Source organism: Dreissena polymorpha, chromosome 2, assembly GCF_020536995.1.
Source record: "Dreissena polymorpha isolate Duluth1 chromosome 2, UMN_Dpol_1.0, whole genome shotgun sequence".
NCBI lineage: Eukaryota > Metazoa > Mollusca > Bivalvia > Myida > Dreissenidae > Dreissena > Dreissena polymorpha.
The window spans coordinates 101991013-102010127 of NC_068356.1; the positions used below are offsets into that span (position 1 = coordinate 101991013).

Below are 19115 nucleotides of genomic sequence, written 5' to 3' on the forward strand. Positions count from 1 at the left end.
ATATATCTTGGTTAGCATAAAAAAAACGATTATTATGATATAAACTCCAGTATACATGCACAGTCATTACATGCATGTTGGCTGTAAGCTATCAATGTTTACAGCATATCAGGTATCACAAGAGATGTGTTTGTCAGAAACACAATGCCCCCCTACTGCGCCACTTGGAAAAAAAAAAAAAAAAGACCTTTGACCTTGAAGGATGACCTTGACCTTTCACCACTCAAAATGTGTGCAGCTCCATGAGATGCACATGGATTTTTTTTATTTTTTTTTTTACATTTGACCTTGAAGGATTACCTTGAACTTTCACCACTCAAAATGTGCAGCTTCATGAGATACACATGCATGCCAAATATCAAGTTGCTATCTTCAATATTGCAAAAGTTATGACCAATGTTAAAGTTTTTGGACAGACACACAGACAGACAGACGGTCAAATTTGTGTGCGTATGGAAAGGCCTTGTCCATATACACATGCATTCCAAATATGAAGGTTATATCTCAAGGGACATAGAAGTTATGTCTTTGAGCATTTTTTCGAACCTAAATGCAGATTTTGAAACCTAAACGCAGACCCTTACTTCAAGGTCAAGGTCACAGGGGTCAAATTTTTGTGTGTATGGAAAGGCCTTGTCCATGTACACATGCATACCAAATATGAAGGTATATCTCAAGGGACATAGAAGTTATGAGCATTTTTCGAAACCTAAACGCAGATTTTGAAACCTAAACGCAGACCCTTACTTCAAGGTCAAGGTCACAGAGGTCAAAAAAAATTTGCGCATGGAAAGGCCTTGTCCATATACACATGCATACCAAATATGAAGGTTATATCTCAAGGGACATAGAAGTATGAGCATTTTTCGAAACCTAAACGCAGATTTTGAAACCTAAACGCAGACCCTTACTTCAAGGTCAAGGTCACAGGGTCAAAATTTGTGTCCGTATGGAAAGGCCTTGTCCATATACACATGCATACCAAATATGAAGGTTATAACTCAAGGGACATAGAAGTAATGAGCATTTTTCGAAACCTAATCGCAGGTTTGAAACCTAAACGCAGACCCTTACATCAAGGTCAAGGTCACAGGGGTCAAAATTTTTGTGCACATAGAAAAGCCTTGTCCATATACACATGCATACAAAATATGAAGGTTATATCTCAAGGGACATAGAAGTTATGAGCATTTTTCGAAACCTAACGCAGATTTTGAAACCTAAACGCAGACCCTTACTTCAAGGTCAAGGTCACAGGGGTCAAAATTTTTGTGCGTATGGAAAGGCCTTGTCCATATACACATGCATACCAAATATGAAGGTTATATCTCAAGGGACATAGAAGTTATGAGCATTTTCGAAACCTAAACGCAGATTTTGAAACCTAAACGCAGACCCTTACTTCAAGGTCAAGGTCACAGGGGTCAAATTTTTGTGCGCATGGAAAGGCCTTGTCCATATACACATGCATACCAAATATGAAGGTTATATCTCAAGGGACATAGAAGTTATGAGCATTTTTCGAAACCTAAACGCAAAGTGTGACGGAAGGACAGACAGACGGACAGTGCGATCACTATATGCCACCCTACCGGGGGCATAAAAAGGTCACAAACACCCATTTCCCCTGCCAAAGGATCATTTTACTGAAACATGAAAGGCCAGGTGCTCACCTTCTAATTACCAACTACTTATACTCCAAGTTTGACTTGAATCATGTTAATATTTTTGCAGATATGCTCTGGACAAACTTTTACAGGACGCATGCATACACAGACACTTACCTTTACCACATAAAAATACAAAGCGCAGGTTAAATGTTAGCTCTGGTTTTAAATGTGTGCAATTATCGGAGCATGTAAATTAAACCAACACAAAAATATATGAGTCTACAGTGCCAGCACTGGACACTCACCTCTAGTGTTTCCTGCTGTTCCCGGATGAGGCTGGGCTCCACCGTGGGCTCCACCGTGGGCTCCTGATTGCCAAGCCTGTCAGACATGTGCTTCAGCGTATGTGTCAACTGTTGCAGTTCATCCCAGAACTTGTTGGTGCCATGAGGAATATCTGCAATAAGCATTAGCCCAATAATTGTGATGTGCAATGTGATAAGGGCAACCTGTTGGATTCATATTTATATAAGGCAAGTTTTGATAAAACCAACATTGCTTCAGCGACTAGTGTTGACCAAGATCAGCCTGTGCATCCATACAGTCTGGTTACTTATAAGGGCCCACACCATTCTCTGGAAGTCTCTGAAATGCTTCATTAGACATCTGATAGGCATCAATGACCTAATAGTGACAAATGTGGACTCTGACCCAACAATGTAGATGCACAAACTGATCATGATCCACCTTGATCTCATCGTCCACAATGTTAGTTTTGATGCGTGACATAGACCATATCAATTTGCAGATATTTCTGATTGATTAGTTATAGATTGCAGGTTATACAAGTACACATGTAGAAACTCCCTGTCTCTATCCTCATGTCTAGCTACATTTGCAACACTGTATCACAAGTTAAAAACCTGGCACCAACCTTTCGCATCACCATCCTGCAAATCAGTGGCTTGTTTGATCAGCTCCTCTGCAGCTGTCTGTATAGACTTAAGGCTGGTAAGTCGCACAGCCATCTCCTTCATCAGGGCCTAAAATGGGCAAAACTGCGTATTTATCTGGGATTTGTTCATTTAGATCTTACACTTACTCTGTCAGATTTAATTTTGTACAAATGCAGGCTGTCAACAAGCTTTCGACAAAAATTTAAGAATAAATAATATAATGGAAATTACAACGTAAATAACAGTTTTTTTTTATGATGGCCACAAAAGTTCGAACACACACGCGCACATGCATTAAGTTGAATATTTGGCAATAAAACTGTGTTTAAAAAGTGACTAATAAGCTCTTTTTATTCATTTAATAGGAGTTCACCTCCTATATATGTACATTAATAACAATTTGTATTACATGAACTTGCTTTAATCTTGACAACAGCACCAAATGCAAATGCTTTCTGATATGTTCGTCCTGATCAGCATGCATAATAATGAAATACATGTTGTATACAAGCTCATCAGGGCCAGGCTAATGAATAATTTAAGTAGCCTACAGGGACCATTTTGGCCCAAGTTTTCAGTGAGAGTATTTCTCTCATTTGTCAAATTTTGGTGAGAGATTTTAAATGTTGATGAGAGATTTTATGAAAACCATACAATTTCATTATTTGAATATATTCTATAAAAATAAAAGAACAGTTTGTTAATAAGCTGATTTTGGGGAAGACGTTGGGCTTGTTGTATTGGAGAAAAAAAGTGAGTGGTAAAGTTTTTTTCGGGGAAACATTTTACTCATCTTTACCATATATCAGAAGACAGATAATGAACACACAATTTGATTAATGAATTAAAATGTGTGAAAATAATCACGATGTTGTACATAAACTGTTACAAATTACAGTACTACACACACATATTTACAAAATTAGACTTCATATAGCTTCGCAGGCACTATGAATATGATAAGAAAACTCACTATCAATAAGAAACATAATCAAATAAAGACTTGACCTTGTTTCAAATAAATGTGTGCATGATTCAACCTAACCATCATCAATATAGGTATTCCTATCACTTAAATAGTCAATCAAACGAATGTTACCGTTCTGTATCATGCTATCTAATATTTTGGTTGAACCCATCGTCTGCGTGTATTTATCGACTTTATTTTCGGTATCACCGTCAAGTGATTGTGTACATCATAATTAAAAATAAGGGAATTCCCTGATGTTTGGTTGCGCAATACACAGTCACGTGACAGGGTATTCCTCAACCGGAAGTTGACATAAATAGCCTCTCTTGATCAATGAACGACGTTGTTACAAGCACGCTTCAAGTCAATGATCTGCAAAGGTGGGTGATGTGCGCACGCATTTCTTTGTCATTTCCGGAAAGCTACAACCAAAACCAGAATAAGCGATACACGATAGTCGTTCGTTAAATGGAAACATTTCAGGAGCGTTGCTTGTTTTGCTGAATCAGTCTATGACTTGGTACGATTGCTTTTCGGACGCGAATCTACAATTTTTACTGCTGCAGATTTGAGTGCGAGATTTTCTCTCATTAAGTCAATTTGTGTGCGAGATCTGTCATTTTTGTGCAAGATATCGCGGAAATCGCGCCTCAAAATGATCCCTGAGCCTATATATGTATGTAGACCTATGACAATGCTGTTTATATATATAAAAAGGTATTTTTTGCAGTACACGGCTAACTTAACTGCACACTTACATTATTACCGGAGATCTGGTCCTGTATCTTGCTGGGGTGTACCTGCTCCTCAGTCATAATCTGTGTCTTCAGCATGTTGCCCAGATTATCTGTAGTCTGGGCCTCCAGCATGTTGCCCAGATTATCTGTAGTCTGGGCCTCCAGCATGTTCTCCAGATTATCTGTAGTCTGGGCCTCCAGCATTTCGTCCAGATTGTCTGTAGTCTGGGCCTCCAGTATGTTCTCCAGATTGTCTGTAGTCTGAGCCTCCAGCGTGTTCTCCAGATTGTCTTTAGTCTGGACCTCCAGCATTTCGTCCAGATTGTCTGTAGTCTGGATCTCCAGCATTTCGTCCAGATTGTCTGTAGTCTGGATCTCCAGCATGTTCTCCAGATTGTCTGTAGTCTGGGTCTCCAGCATGTTCTCCAGATTGTCTATAGTCTGGGCATCCCGCACGTTTTCCAGATTGTCTGTAGTCTGGGCCTCCAGAATTAACTCCAGATTGTCTGTAGTCTGGGCCTCCAGCATGTTCTCCAGATTGTCTGTAGTCTGGGCCTCCAGCATGTTCTCCAGATTATATGTAGTCTGGGTCTCCAGCGGGTTCTCCAGATTATCTGTAGTCTGGGCCTCCTGTATGTTCTCCAGATTGTCTGTAGTCTGGGCCTCCAGCATGTTCTCCAGATTATCTGTAGTCTGGGTCTCCAGCATGTTCTCCAGAATATCTGTAGTCTGGCCCTCCAGCATGTTCTCCAGATTATCTGTAGTCTGGGCCTCCTTCATGTTCTCCAGATTATCTGTAGTCTGGGCTTCCAGCATTTCGTCCAGATTATCTGTAGTCTGGGCCTCCTGCATGTTCTCCAGATTGTCTGTAGCCTCTGCCTCCAGCATGTTCTCCAGATTGTCTGTAGTCTGGGCCTCCAGTGTGTTGTCCAGATTGTCTGTAGTCTGGGCCTCCTGCATGTTCTCCAGATTATCTGTAGTCTGGGCCTCCAGCATTTCGTCCAGATTATCTGTAGTCTGGGCCTCCTGCATGTTCTCCAGATTGTCTGTAGCCTCTGCCTCCAGCATGTTCTCCAGATTGTCTGTAGTCTGGGCCTCCAGTGTGTTCTCCAGATTGTCTGTAGTCTGGGCCTCCTGCATGTTCTCCAGATTATCTGTAGTCTGGGCCTCCAGCATTTCGTCCAGATTATCTGTAGTCTGGGCCTCCTGCATGTTCTCCAGATTGTCTGTAGTCTGGGCCTCCAGCATGTTCTCCAGATTATCTGTAGTCTGGGCCTCCAGCGTGTTGTCCAGATTGTCTGTAGTCTGGGCCTCCTTCATGTTCTTCAGATTGTCTGTAGTCTGGGCCTCCAGCATGTTCTCCAGATTGTCAGTAGCGGCCACCAATTCTTAAATATTTTTTTTATAAAATTATCGCAAATGGTGACAATGTCAACAGACAGCATGAGCACTGCAATGTATCCACATAAATATTAACAATAGGGCCCAAAGGGCCCTGGGTCGCTCACCTTAGGAAAAGGTCAAAGGTCACAGTGGAGCCATTTACAGAGGACCACTAATGTTGTCCACCAAATATTGGTAGAGGACCTCTAGATGATGTTATACATCGAATTAATATGAAAGCTCTGGGACTTGTAGTTTCAGACAAGAAGATTTTTTAAAATTGAATTTTGAAAACCTAATCTTTGACCCCGTGACCTACTTATGCAACCAGTCAGAACCATTTGAACAATTCTGCTAGGGGACCACCCAGGGATCATTCTTTTGAGTTTGGACAAATTCCTATTAGCGGTCAAGAGAAGAAGACTTTCGTTTGAAGTTTTCCTTATATAATTCAATGTAAAATTGTGACCCCCAGGGCGGGGTCAATTTTATCCCCAGGGGCATATTTTGAACAATCTTGGTAGAGAACCTCTAGATGATGCTATAAACCAAATATCAAAGCTCTGGGCCTTGTAGTTTTAGACAAGCAGATTTTTGAAAATTGCATTTTGAAAACCTATTTTTTGACCCTGTGACCTATTTATGCAACCAATCAGAACTATCTGAACAACTTTGGTAGGGTACCACCTACGGACCATTCCTGTGAAGTTTGGTCAAAATCCAATGAGCAGTTTCAGAGGAGATGTTTAAGTAAAAAATTTGATGCACAACGGACGACGGACAAAGGCCGGTCACAATAGCTCACCCTGAGCACTTTGTTGGAGTTATGCTCCGGATAAAATTGTTTGGACGGGCGGACGAAGGGCATTTCTAATATACCCCTTGCCTTTGGCGGGGGGATAAATAAACTTTTTCAACATGAACTGAAAATAAACTCACAGACACTATTGAATGGTTTCATCTTATCTCGTTTTTGAAACATAACAAAATTCAATGATTTTTTTTTCAATAAAACCGAAAAGGATAATTAGAATATAGAACAATGATGTAGCTATAATTCAAAATATGCAAAATATCACCTTTAACTTAATCTTGAGATTTTATTTAATGGTATATTGATTTTGTGCCTACTTTTAAGCAGCGTAAATATACAGCAGGAAATTATCATACCTCAATACCTACAACATTATGGGATATTTCATTTTTTGTCTAAGATTTAAACCATGCAACAATGCATTCAACAGCATGAACTGTGTTTACCTGTGTCAGCTTTTCTCTGTAAATTTATAAAAATTTTATTAGCCAGTTCTAAAGGCGGATGCTAGGTAGTTTCCAACAATCATATTTCATGTAGTTGTGCTTAAAGGGAGATGTGCCGGGTCAAGCAGGTTTTCTCTGTAAAATCATGAACAGATCGATTTTTGTAACACTTATGTGTACTTTTCACTAAACTCTACACTTCAAACCCTCCAGGAGGAAGTTTTCAATTAATTTTACCGGACCTGAAAACAATCCGCTGAAGAAATCCCTATACAAAAATACATTCTACATTTAGTGATCATTCTATATTTAGCTCATCGCTGAGCTTACTATTCATGGTGGCCCAGGCATTTTGAAACAAATGGCGACGTCGATAGTCAGCAAGGTACACCGAATGCGTATTTTGGGTGAAGTGATCACATGACAATCCAAAAACCACCACAGCTTTACGTGGGAAATACAAAAATAGCTAACCTATGCGCGTCGCATAGGATAGAAAACACCATTTATATATCTTTTTTTGATAAAATATTGGTTTGAAATATTTCGGGTGTAAATCAATATTTGAGCTTCAAATAATGATATTCAACTGACCCTTTTCACAAATCTGTTCCATTTATCAATCCTGCACATCTCCCTTTAAAGCCATATGTCAATGGACTTTGAAAACATCTGAGGTGGTACTTGGCATGCAAACTTTAACATAAGTGGTTATGCCGACGTGGACACCTACACTCGGGTGACTAGTATAGCTCTCCTTATTCTTCGAATAATTGAGCTAAAAAAATGACATTTTGTGTTCTATTGTGTAATAGAACTATGTGGGGCACAATGATATGTTTACTTTGTAAATAAATAGTAATTTCTGTCAAGTAAATAGATTTCAAATCATAAATGTTTATGAAAACAAATGGCATAAAACAAAAAGAAGTGTTCAATTTGCTTCTTAGAAACGACAGAAATGAAACAATGAAACAAACTGAGCCTACTTTCTCAATGTGAGTCTGTTGTATGAGCCTGAATCTCAGATCGTGGGTCATTTCTATATATCCTTCCATCTTCAGAAGAGAAAAAAAGAGTAACAAGCTCTGAGTGTACATACCTCCCAAGGCAAATCCTTAATGCCGTAATCATACAGTAACTCTTCACCTTGTGGAATATCTTTAGCAGCAAACAAGCAAAGATATGGCCTTTTGTTGAACTCCAGGGTTTTCATAACACAATTTCTACCTTTACCACCGTGGTTCACCAGACGACCTAGCCGAGGCCCAACATCTAATTCACTAGTAGCATCCATACTATATAAATGAAAATTGTTTTAAAAATAAGAATTCTTCCAATCACCTGTGCTCAAATTGGCACATTTGGGAGATTATTATCCTAGTGGTCAAAATGTTGTGGAAAAAATTGACTTCAATCACTTTCTAGCAGATATTAACTGGTAGAATATTTTTTTTAAATTTCTTTTTTTGTTCTGAATATTGCGTTATTCAACTTTAAAAGTTATTTTTATTACAACTTCTAACATACTTACCACCACCCTTTCCTTTTATATTGGAAGAAGTATCTAAACACGGATGGTTCACGTTCTTCACGTTCTTCCCCTTCTCTTTCTGTTATCAGTTCGCCGGGAATAAATCATTAAGAAATCTCCTTTTGTTCTATTTATTGTTGTTCTAACACCAAGACCTATCAAGCAAAACAAAAACAAAAACAATTATATAAACAAGAGGACCATGAAAGCCCTACATCACTTACCCAAGAACACTGCTCTAGTTTAATCAAATTCAAAGGCAAATATTACACATGGTTTTACTACAACTTGACTTACTTTTTGACACTCAGTTTGGTACTTACTTTGACCAAAGACCTATAAACTATAAGGATACGCAACTTCTATATAGAAATAGAACAAATATCGTAAAACTTCACAAGGCAGAACGAGACTGCGAGAACGGAAATACTCAGATGTTTACACTGGCCGCCATTTTGTATTAACACATGATTGGTCGCTAAAATATTTTACAATTTTGTTTCAACATTGCTTATATGATCTGACAAAACTTCTCCCTGATTTGCAAGTGTAGTGAGAGCCCTTTAGTTTAATTTACTTTAATTTCTCTGTCTACACTCTCTGGATAACAATTTTCAAGTGTCTGAACAGCCAAAATAGAAAATGTATGAGTTTGAAGACGACATGTCTTCTATGTATTATAGTTAAGATTTTTGGCCTGTCTAGAGATGTATGGTGGCCAATGTATATACATGTACACAGTTTGTTTTGTCTAAAATATGTTCCAGTTTATTGATAACATAAATCAAAATTTAATACCTTTTGGTGGTATATGTTCAATAACAAAATCTTTGAGGTCCTCCCCTGAATCAATGCAGTCTGCTGCCACATTCTCCTGTTTCTTTCTTCTTGGTCTCATTTCCTGAATATATTAAATAATGTTTTTTCCACAAGCAGTCTTCTGACTAACCAACTATATACATATATAATATATATATAAACAGAAATATCGTCAGAAACGGGGTATCTGTATCAAACCATGATCTGGGTTGTCTATGTATACTAAGATATGTGGTAAGTTATGGGTCCTCAATTTCAATATTAACCCTTGCTGCGAGGTTCTATAAAGGTACGGGATATATAGAGTACCCCGCTAAAATGAATGCCATTTCTATACACTATCGGACCTACTACAAGCTTTAATATGGTATGACGGTTTATAATCCAAAGATTTTGCAGTTGTTTAAATTGACTGAAAATAAATTTCATTAATAAACCGTGTTATGGATGGACAGGGGTAACATACATGGGTAAAAGTTCAGAAAAGTGAAAATACTGAAATTTCAAGCTGGGGGCCGCAGGGCCCCCGGTGGGTACAGGGCAACGCCCTGGCTGGGGGTTCAGGGGGCCGGAGGCCCCCGGAAGTTCCTGGATTTTAGCATATCGGAGTGCAATCTGAGGCCTTTAAATATACTTAAACACTGATAATATTCTCTACATTTTGAAGGTGAAATAGATGACAACACTACAAATCAAAGGTTCAAAAGTTAGAAAAGCAGAAAGTTGATCTACACAATGTCAATTTATTTTCACAATCAGTAACTGTAAGATGAGAAAGTTACTAATCACCCAAAAGTCCCTTAAAATTGACAGGATCTCAAAAATATCTACTGAATCGTGTCTAGGAATGATTTTTCTTTTCAAAAACACTTTTTGTTTTATCAAAATCCGTCAATGCAATCAGAAACAGCAAAGAGTTTCACAAAATTCTGCGTAAAATTTCACCATGACATTCCTGACGTCCACGGACGGATGCACGAAACCGGTAGTTTTTAGCAAATTTTCACTAATTCCTTCCCGAAAATATCCAAAAGCCACATACCTTCGAAAGATATGTCCATTCTCTTTCGATATGATGCGGTTACAACATCGAGCATCGGACACACAATTCACATTTGCGATATTAACAATAAATATTCACTGTTTGACGTTTGGAGTCGGCCATTACTTTTTCTAATGGGAGTAAATAAATAACGTAATCCCATTGGTTGTCAAAATTAATTCGATTGATTCGGCAATTATCATTGTTTTCTTAACCAATGGGATGACGTTATTTATTTACTCTGTTTAGTGAAGATAACAACAACAATTTGACCTGCCGGTCCTTGGACGTCAGGAATGTCATGGTGAAATTTAACGCAGAATTACCACCCCCCCTCAATTTTCTCCTCGAATTTATGCGATTTGGAAAAACGGCCCTGACGAAGATCGGAAATACGGAATTCCGTCATAATACGGAAATCTTTTATCCATGAACATATGAAAGACTGATCGTGACATTTCAACTACATGATTTCACGATTCGAAAACAAGGAAGAATCGTGAAATTGTGAAATCATGAAATTCTGAAAAGAAATAGCTAAATCACGAATGAATGAAATCGAGAAATTAAGAAATTTTGAAGTGAAATTGTGAAATCATGAAGTTGTAAAGTTTTGGAGAGAATTTTGTCAACAAAACTTCACTATTTCACGATTTCGTGATTTCACTCCAAAACTTTACGATTTCGTGATTTCACAATTTCGTGATTTCATTATTTCTTTCAAAAACTTCTTCTTAAGCACATGCCTACATTGCAATCATCCATTTTCAAAATGGCGGAACTTCCTGAAACCCGTAATTATTTAGAGGTTAATAAACAGCTACAGTGTGCCGTATTTAGTAACATATGTAATGTTCATTTATATACACTGCCAATATGATCCTTTTTAACAATCACTCTGTGAAATATGTAATGATATATACCCCATAAAACATGAAAATACAGAATGTATTTTATATACCCAATAAAACTTATATACAACTGCTTGAACTTGTGAGGTTTATATAGGTTAAGAAGATGTTTGCATCACTTGATGACCACAGATGAAGGATAAAAATTGTGTGCACACCTAATCTAACCTAGCAAATAACTGGACCTCTCTAATGAGAACATACTCCTTACCACATACACACTAAAGAAACTACACTTTACTGAAGATCATTATTCCATCTCAAAAATAAAGCATTCCATCTCATGTATACACATAATATTAATAAACCAATAGCAATAAGTGTCAACAACACAAAACTTAAGATAATAAGATGCACATTCTGAAATATTGCAGAATCCATGCTGAATTCACAATGGCTGTAAAACCACTTCCTGTTTGCTTACAAAGACCCCATAATTACAAAGACCCAACAAAGCAGCATTATATATATTTAATTTTATGTTCTTATATAGACCCCATATTAAATATAGGCCTCACAAGAAAGGTCTGAAAACGACGGGCACCCCGCAGATCACGGTATGTAGTTGTATCATAAATTAAACATGTTAAAATACACAGTAGCTCCAGTTGCCTAAAGTAGAAAATTATAGAAAGTCATAAAAAATATACACCTCAATAAATTTGGCACACAAGTGAAAATTTGTGTACATGTTAAAAGGCTTAAGTAACTGAACTAACCGTTAAAATTGCACCATTTCCACGACTGTTTACAACTGTTAAAATTGCCCGAGATTTTTGCATGCATGTAAATACAGTACAGCTCGCAATGATTGTATGTATTTTGCGCTTACTAAGTGATCCAGGTTTCAAGTTACATTATGTAATGGATCGTTTTGTATGTACATTAACTTTGTTAAAGTGTCTGGGGAACACTCTCTCTCTCTCTCTCTCTCTCTCTCTCTCTCTCTCTCTCTCTCTCTCTCTCTCTCTCTCTCTCTCTCTCTCTCTCTCTCTCTCTCTCTCTCTCTCTCTCTCTCTCTCTCTCTCTCTCTCTCTCTCTCTCTCTCTCTCTCTCTCTCTCTCTCTCTGGGTCTCTCTATCTCTGGGTCTCTCTCTCTCTCTTACTCACTCTCGTAAGTAATATAATTTTCACATTGACTTAAACTGGTAATCAAGTATGACCAAACTCTCTCTCTCTCCCTCTCTCTCTCTCTTGATGACAGAAGAGGTGGGAGGGGAATATGCCGATTCGTCTTTGTTTCTAGAGAGTCTGCAACTGACTGCAATACATAACTTAACATAACATATTCTTTATTAGCATAATGCATTTACAATACGTAAAGCCAACATGTAAACAACAATACATTAAGATACAGTGATAAGTGTTATTTGCCTGGAAGAATTAAATTGAATTTCGGATTTTGAGAGATATTTACCTACATCTATTAGCATTCTTCTATTCTGACTGGACATTAAACCTATAAATTTCTGTTATGTCGTGAATACACAAAAATAGTGTTTAAAATATATTTGTCATACTTTGGGCACAAAATATCACAGACACTAAATTCTTATATCTTAATCGGCCATATTTAAGACTGCTAATCATAGTTAAGACAGGGGTATAGCCAGGGATCAGGAAAATGCCGGTTTTATCGGTTTTTGACCGATTTTGGTCGTACTGGACCGATTGCAAATTGAGATTTATCATAAAAATCGGTCCGGATTTCACAGACAGGTGTGACATTCTACACACTTACCAGTACATTTATCTCCGCAGTCCCGAGATTAATCCGCTAATTGATATCCCCATGTCAAAAAATGCCCGAGGCGATCATAAATTAGGGGAATTAACAATGTAAACAATTGGGCACGCTTGATTGAGAAGTACAAGTGACACACTTGTTCCACGAAAACCGATTATTATTTACCACATTCGGTCCAGTATTAAATGATGCATGGTAGATTGTGAATATTAAAGGAGTATTATTTTGTTGAATATGATAATATTTCTTGCTTTCTTTGCAAATACTACATGTTTTATTGACATTGAACAACTTAATTGGTCATTAATCAAATCATCAAATGGGAGTCTTATAGAGTTCAAAAACAAATAGAGCTCATTCTATCTACCTTCTAAACCGATTGGACATTTCTTTCTAAAATAATTAATAAGACCAACAATTCTAAAACAAAATAAGATGTTTTTAATGTGATTTCAAATAAAAGGCCTATTTTCACATCACATCAAACATAATGTATTGTTCCATGCATGAAAGATTTAGAGAATATAGTCTTTTTTGGAGGGGGTGGGGGGTGCGGGGCGAAGAGGTATCAGAGGGTTTCGGCCGTCTCTCGGACCGATTGGGATTCGGAGATTTCCTGATCCCTGGGTATAGATGTCTTAAAAAGAGATTTAAGAATTTTACTAAGACTGTTATTATGCCTGTTATTTTTCGTGAAACGCAACACAAATAAAGGCAGTTAATTTAAGCCTGTAACTTGTAAGTAAGACTGTTATGGAGTTAAGAACAATAATGGACTTAAGAATGTTCGTGAAACCGGGGCCCGGGGTCGTAAGGTTGGTTTACCATGTCGTTTAAAAAACAATTAAAACTAAATGTAAAGTAGGTGAGGCTTTCCCCGATTTAAGTAGCACCTATTGTCATATTACGACAATATCAATGAATCTTTGTTAGTCTATGGTACCATTTTTATTGCTTCCGTGATTTTTTTTGGAAACAGTTCCTAGTAGGCGGCACCTCTAGTCTCAATAATGAACCGTGAACGAAGCTTTTTTCATCATTTGGACATTTATCGTGCTTCGCTACGTCTCAAGTCTATCGTGATTTTTATGTTACAAAAGTTCCGATCGACCGACTGTGTTCTTTTAACTTGCGATATTTCATATTCAAAAGGACTGACAAATAAATGGAAAGCAGAAATACATACATGAAAAAAAATTGAATCGTCTCAGCCCACACGAGTATCCGATTCACCTCTTATAAGCGAGTTATCTGTCAATTAACATCGATGAAGCTCAAAATTAGCTTTCGACTTCGATTTTGTTTACGACCGCGGCGAGATTCTCGCGAGAACATACGTCATCGTATTACGTAGTACAGTATGGGGAAAATGTACGCGTCTTATCCAAAATTGAGTTACAAGTACTAAATTTATCTTTTATATAATTAATGATTGATCTCTCTTCACATACAGATTAGGAAAAGGTGTTTTCGTAAACCAGCCTTTTAAGCACAGTCCGTAATGATTTCTTTTTTCAAATGATTCATATGTACTTCATTGTTTTAGATATAAAAACGGTCATATCATTCCTAAGAGTTGCGCCAGTATCAGCCAATGTGGTCCACTAAGTCTGAAAGAAGCCCAATTCAGCTTTCCATACATGTTTCACTATAGAGAAAAAAAGACGGCTTTTCCTCAAATATATCTTCCCGTTTTTATGACAAAATGTTTAACAACAGTCGAATTCCACAAATAAATCCATCGTTTCAAAAAAGTAAGAACAAAAATATAGAATCAAATAAAGACAATACGGATCAAATTATTTTAGTCATAGTATATTATCAAATGCTCACAAATATTTTAAGACGGTTATACGCGTACACTATTATTTACAGTGATATGTGGAATTTGAGTGTCGGCCTACTTCTCGGACCGTGTGACGTAGCTCGTTGCTATTCGGATGTTTCGGACTTCTACCTCCACATTTTTTTGCACTTTTTATGTGTGTGATTTAAATCAAAGTTTTGGATATTAATACAATTGTGACATTCTTGAAACATCACACATCGGAAGATAAATGGTTGAGCTCCAAATCGGTATGTTTGATTTCACATTCCATTGCATATTAATGAAGTTATAGGCCGTCAAACGTGCGCAGAAAATCTGTGCGGAAAAATCTAACGTAAAAATCACGATGGACTCTGGACTCGAAGGCGTCAGTCAATATGGTGCCCGGAAAAAAGCCCCTCGGAAAAAAGCCCCTTCCACCAATTTTGCCAGTGCGGAAAAAAGCCCCTTCATCGATTTGCCAGTGCGGAAAAAAGCCCCTTCGTCGTTTTGCCAGTGCGGAAAAAAGCCCCTTCGTCGTTTTGCCAGTGCGGAAAAAAGCCCCTTCGACAATTTGCCAGTGCGGAAAAAAGCCCCTTCCAAATGATTATGTTTAGAGCGGTAAAAATCCCCTTAGAAACCATAGAGTAAATTTACTTTTTTCAAACAGACTGGGACACAAAAAAGTAACATGTGAACGAAAATTATCATATTGTATTATATTTATTATGACAAGCAAAACTACAAATGATGAAACATATTTCAAAATATCTTACATATCTACATTACATCAAAAAATATCACTGTAAAATGTCACTCGTAGTCTCTTCACCGAAGACGGATGTTGTGTCCAACAGTATCTAGGAACTCACCCATTGTCTTCCTTCCGGAGCTGTACTGCTGGCAAAGGGTCTGCAGCGTCTTCGTGTGGAGTTGTCTTCTTCTCTTATGTTTTGTCACAGTCTTTCCTTGTCTAAAGCGGAGCACATCGGCCTCTACCATTGTAGCGTCCCGTTGAACACACACAACAGCTGTCCAGAGGGAAGGATTAGCATGACCCACCAGCTTCGCGAACCCACTGTTCCACTCCTCACAGACGTTGTTTGTACGTTCTTTGCCGCTCAGGGTACTGTCGAGCACGTTCCATGTGGCGGATGGGAAACGTGGCCCAGTCCTCCTGAACTTAATACGGCCTTTTTTAGGCCGGCCGCCTTTAAATGAAGGTCTTTAACATTTTTCGCAATGTTTGTTGATTGGAAAAGGCATGTTTTTAATGAATATGATTTGTTTGTCAATAGTGTGGAAATTTATATAATAGACATACCGCTCCAAGTATAATAATCATTTAGAAGGGGCTTTTTTCCGCACGGGTAAAATTGGTGGAAGGGGCTTTTTTCCGCACTGGCAAAACGACGAAGGGGCTTTTTTCCGCTCTGGCAAAACGACGAAGGGGCTTTTTTCCGCACTGGCAAATTGATGAAGGGGCTTTTTTCCGCACTGGCAAAAATTGGTGGAAGGGGCTTTTTTCCGAGGGGCTTTTTTCCGGGAATCAGTCAATATAGCAATAGCCTTCGAGACCAGAAATCTGGACTAGCGGCACCTCATGAGGTTTTAGACGGCGGATTTCTGCCGGCTACTTCTGAAAGCCCTAAGTTTCAAACAGTTTATAATAATTGTTCAACATTCCCACGGGATACCTTTATTGGATCTATGATGCTTCAAACTGTATGTAAATGTAATGTAAAATGTTAATCACCCTGCCTCTTAGTCTCAATAATGAACCGTGAACGAAGCTTTTTCATCATTTGGACATGTATCGTGCTTCGCTACGTCTCAAGTCCATCGTGATTTTTATGTTACAAAAATTCCGAACGACCGACTAAGTGCTTTTACCTTGCGATATTTCATGTTCTAAGGGACTGACAAAAAAGCGGAAACCTGAAATACATACATGGATGATTTTTGAATGGTCTCAGCCCACACAAGTATCCGAAACACCTCTTATAAGCGAGTTATTTATCAATTATTACAGCAATTTGGGTTAAAACTGTTTTGTTGTTCCCACAAAATACGTCATAGATCTGAGAAATTCCTGGGGAACCCCGTGTGACGTAGTAGACTGGAAACCGGTCTTTCGTCTATCGAATGTGGTGGAACATAATGGAGCCAGTAGACAGCGGGGGACCAGCTTAGTGAACACGTACTTGGTCATTTCGAATGTTTCGGACTTCTACCTCAACATTTTTTTGCACTTTTTATATGTCTGATTAAAATCAAAAGTTTGGATATTAATACAATAGCGACATATAAACTTCACAGATTGACAGATAAATGGTTAAACTCCAAATCGGTATGTTTGAATTCATATACCATTCAATATTAATGAAGTTATAGGCCGTCAAACGTGCGCAGAAAATCTGTGCGGAGAAATCTAACGTAAAAATCACGATGGACTCTGGACTCGAAGGCGTCAGTCAATATAGCAATAGCCTTCGAGACCAGAAATCCGGACTACCTGCCTCTCTGCCACTCTGGCAAATAATAGCCACTAATCGAAAGAGATTATTTAATTTTCCCTCTGCATAATAACTGAACAGCTGAATACACGTATTATTTACAACAATAAATTAGTTGAAAACTAGTTTAAAAGCGAGTTTACAGTCTAAGTAAGATAGCTAAAAACAACTTAAAAACCGTTTGCAATATCAATAAGACTTCATGTGTGATTGTGAGACAATCGTTGGTGATTTGGAACTACAGCATATTTTAACTGTGCTACGCAAGGTTTCATAAAACAAACAATTGTGTGTTCAATTTACCTTGAAATACATCATTACTGAGTACTGTAGATCTATTAATTTTCAATATCACATGTAACACCCGTTAACTGCCGCCATTTTCTGATCTTCGTGTTCTATATCACTTCACGCGCTTTAACTGCGGGGCATACATAAAATTGCGGGTTCTATGCAAGCGTCCATTCTATACATAAATGGTGACGTCAGTAAGACCGGTGTGACACAATGTGCAAGCGTCTAGATGATGTAGAGATGGGTTCTTTACTGACCTGGAGTAGGGGAGACAACTCTATTTTAATTTCAATTTAAGACCGACTTGCGCGTAATTGCTATAGGATGCTTCCAGTATGAAAGTTAACACATTTAAGGCGCACATATTTTGCGGGTTCTTATATAGATCCCATATTAAATATAGGCCCCACAAGAAAGGTCTGAAAACGACGGGCACCCCGCAAATCACGGTATGTATTGATATATATATATATATATATATATATATATATATATATATATATAAATATATATATATATATATATATATATATATATATATATATATATATATATATATATATATATATATATATATATATATATATATATATTCGACAGTAACCTGATAATCAAGTTTGTTCATCATTTACCATTGTGTCATTTTTATTCAAACAATCAACAAAAACAATGGCAGCAATATTTGATAGATATCATATGAAAATAGGCAGCAATATTTGATAGATATCATATGAAAATAGGCAGCAATATTTGATAGATATCATATGAAAATAGGCAGCAATATTTGATAGATATCATATGAAAATAGGCAGCAATATTTGATAGATATCATATGAAAATAGGCAGCAATATTTGATAGATATCATATGAAAAAAGACAGCACTATTTGATAGATATCATATGAAAATAGGCAGCAATATTTGATAGATATCATATGAAAATAGGCAGCAATATTTGATAGATATCATATGAAAATATGTAGATGGACTCAACCACGAACATATTAAGATGAGGGTTTCACTCTTTAAATGTGTGCGGAATAATGAATTTTCACCTGTTTTTATTTTAAATAATGTATTTTTTACATGTGTAGACAAAAAACATTTTTATATGTGTGGAGAATAATCACGAGTCTAATGTCTTCATGTATGTGGAGAATAATGTATTCTAACATAAGTGGAGAATAATGTATTTTCACATATGTGAAAATAATGTATTTTCACACATGTCGAGAATAATTTATGTTCACATGTATATAGAATAATGTGTTTTACAATATATGGAGAATAATGTATTTCTAGAAGACCTAAACAAGATCTGGTTCTGTTTCAGAATCGCAACAACCTGGGTCGCACTATGAGAGACATTTTCGTCACCGAGGGCTCCAGTAGCAATTATGACCGGATAGAGGCAAGTTTTTTTGTTCGTTTACGGACTTCTGATTTTATATAAACAAAATTCAATCAATACTAATAGTAATGAGTTTAAATAAAATATGTTCCATTAAAGATAATATACTCCCAACTAAG

At 37.3% G+C, this 19115-nt stretch overlaps 1 protein-coding gene and 1 long non-coding RNA gene across 2 annotated transcripts; both read right to left on the reverse strand.

The window, feature by feature from the left end:
• Positions 1-1846: 1846 nt before the first annotated feature.
• Positions 1847-8542, reverse strand: LOC127869950 (uncharacterized protein PF3D7_1120600-like). The gene is made up of 6 exons (XM_052412608.1): positions 8451-8542; positions 8019-8214; positions 6917-6932; positions 4295-5661; positions 2545-2653; positions 1847-2067 (listed from the first exon to the last, which is right to left on the reverse strand). The coding sequence occupies exons 2-6, from the start codon at positions 8211-8213 to the stop codon at positions 1847-1849; spliced, it is 1908 nt and encodes a 635-aa protein (XP_052268568.1). The 5' UTR covers position 8214; positions 8451-8542.
• A 4-nt stretch (positions 8543-8546) lies between these two features.
• LOC127868306 (uncharacterized) lies at positions 8547-18045 on the reverse strand. Its single transcript, XR_008044069.1, has 3 exons — positions 17596-18045; positions 9249-9351; positions 8547-8605 (listed from the first exon to the last, which is right to left on the reverse strand). It is a non-coding gene; the product is annotated as an uncharacterized LOC127868306 (long non-coding RNA).
• Between the last annotated feature and the right edge of the window lie 1070 nt (positions 18046-19115).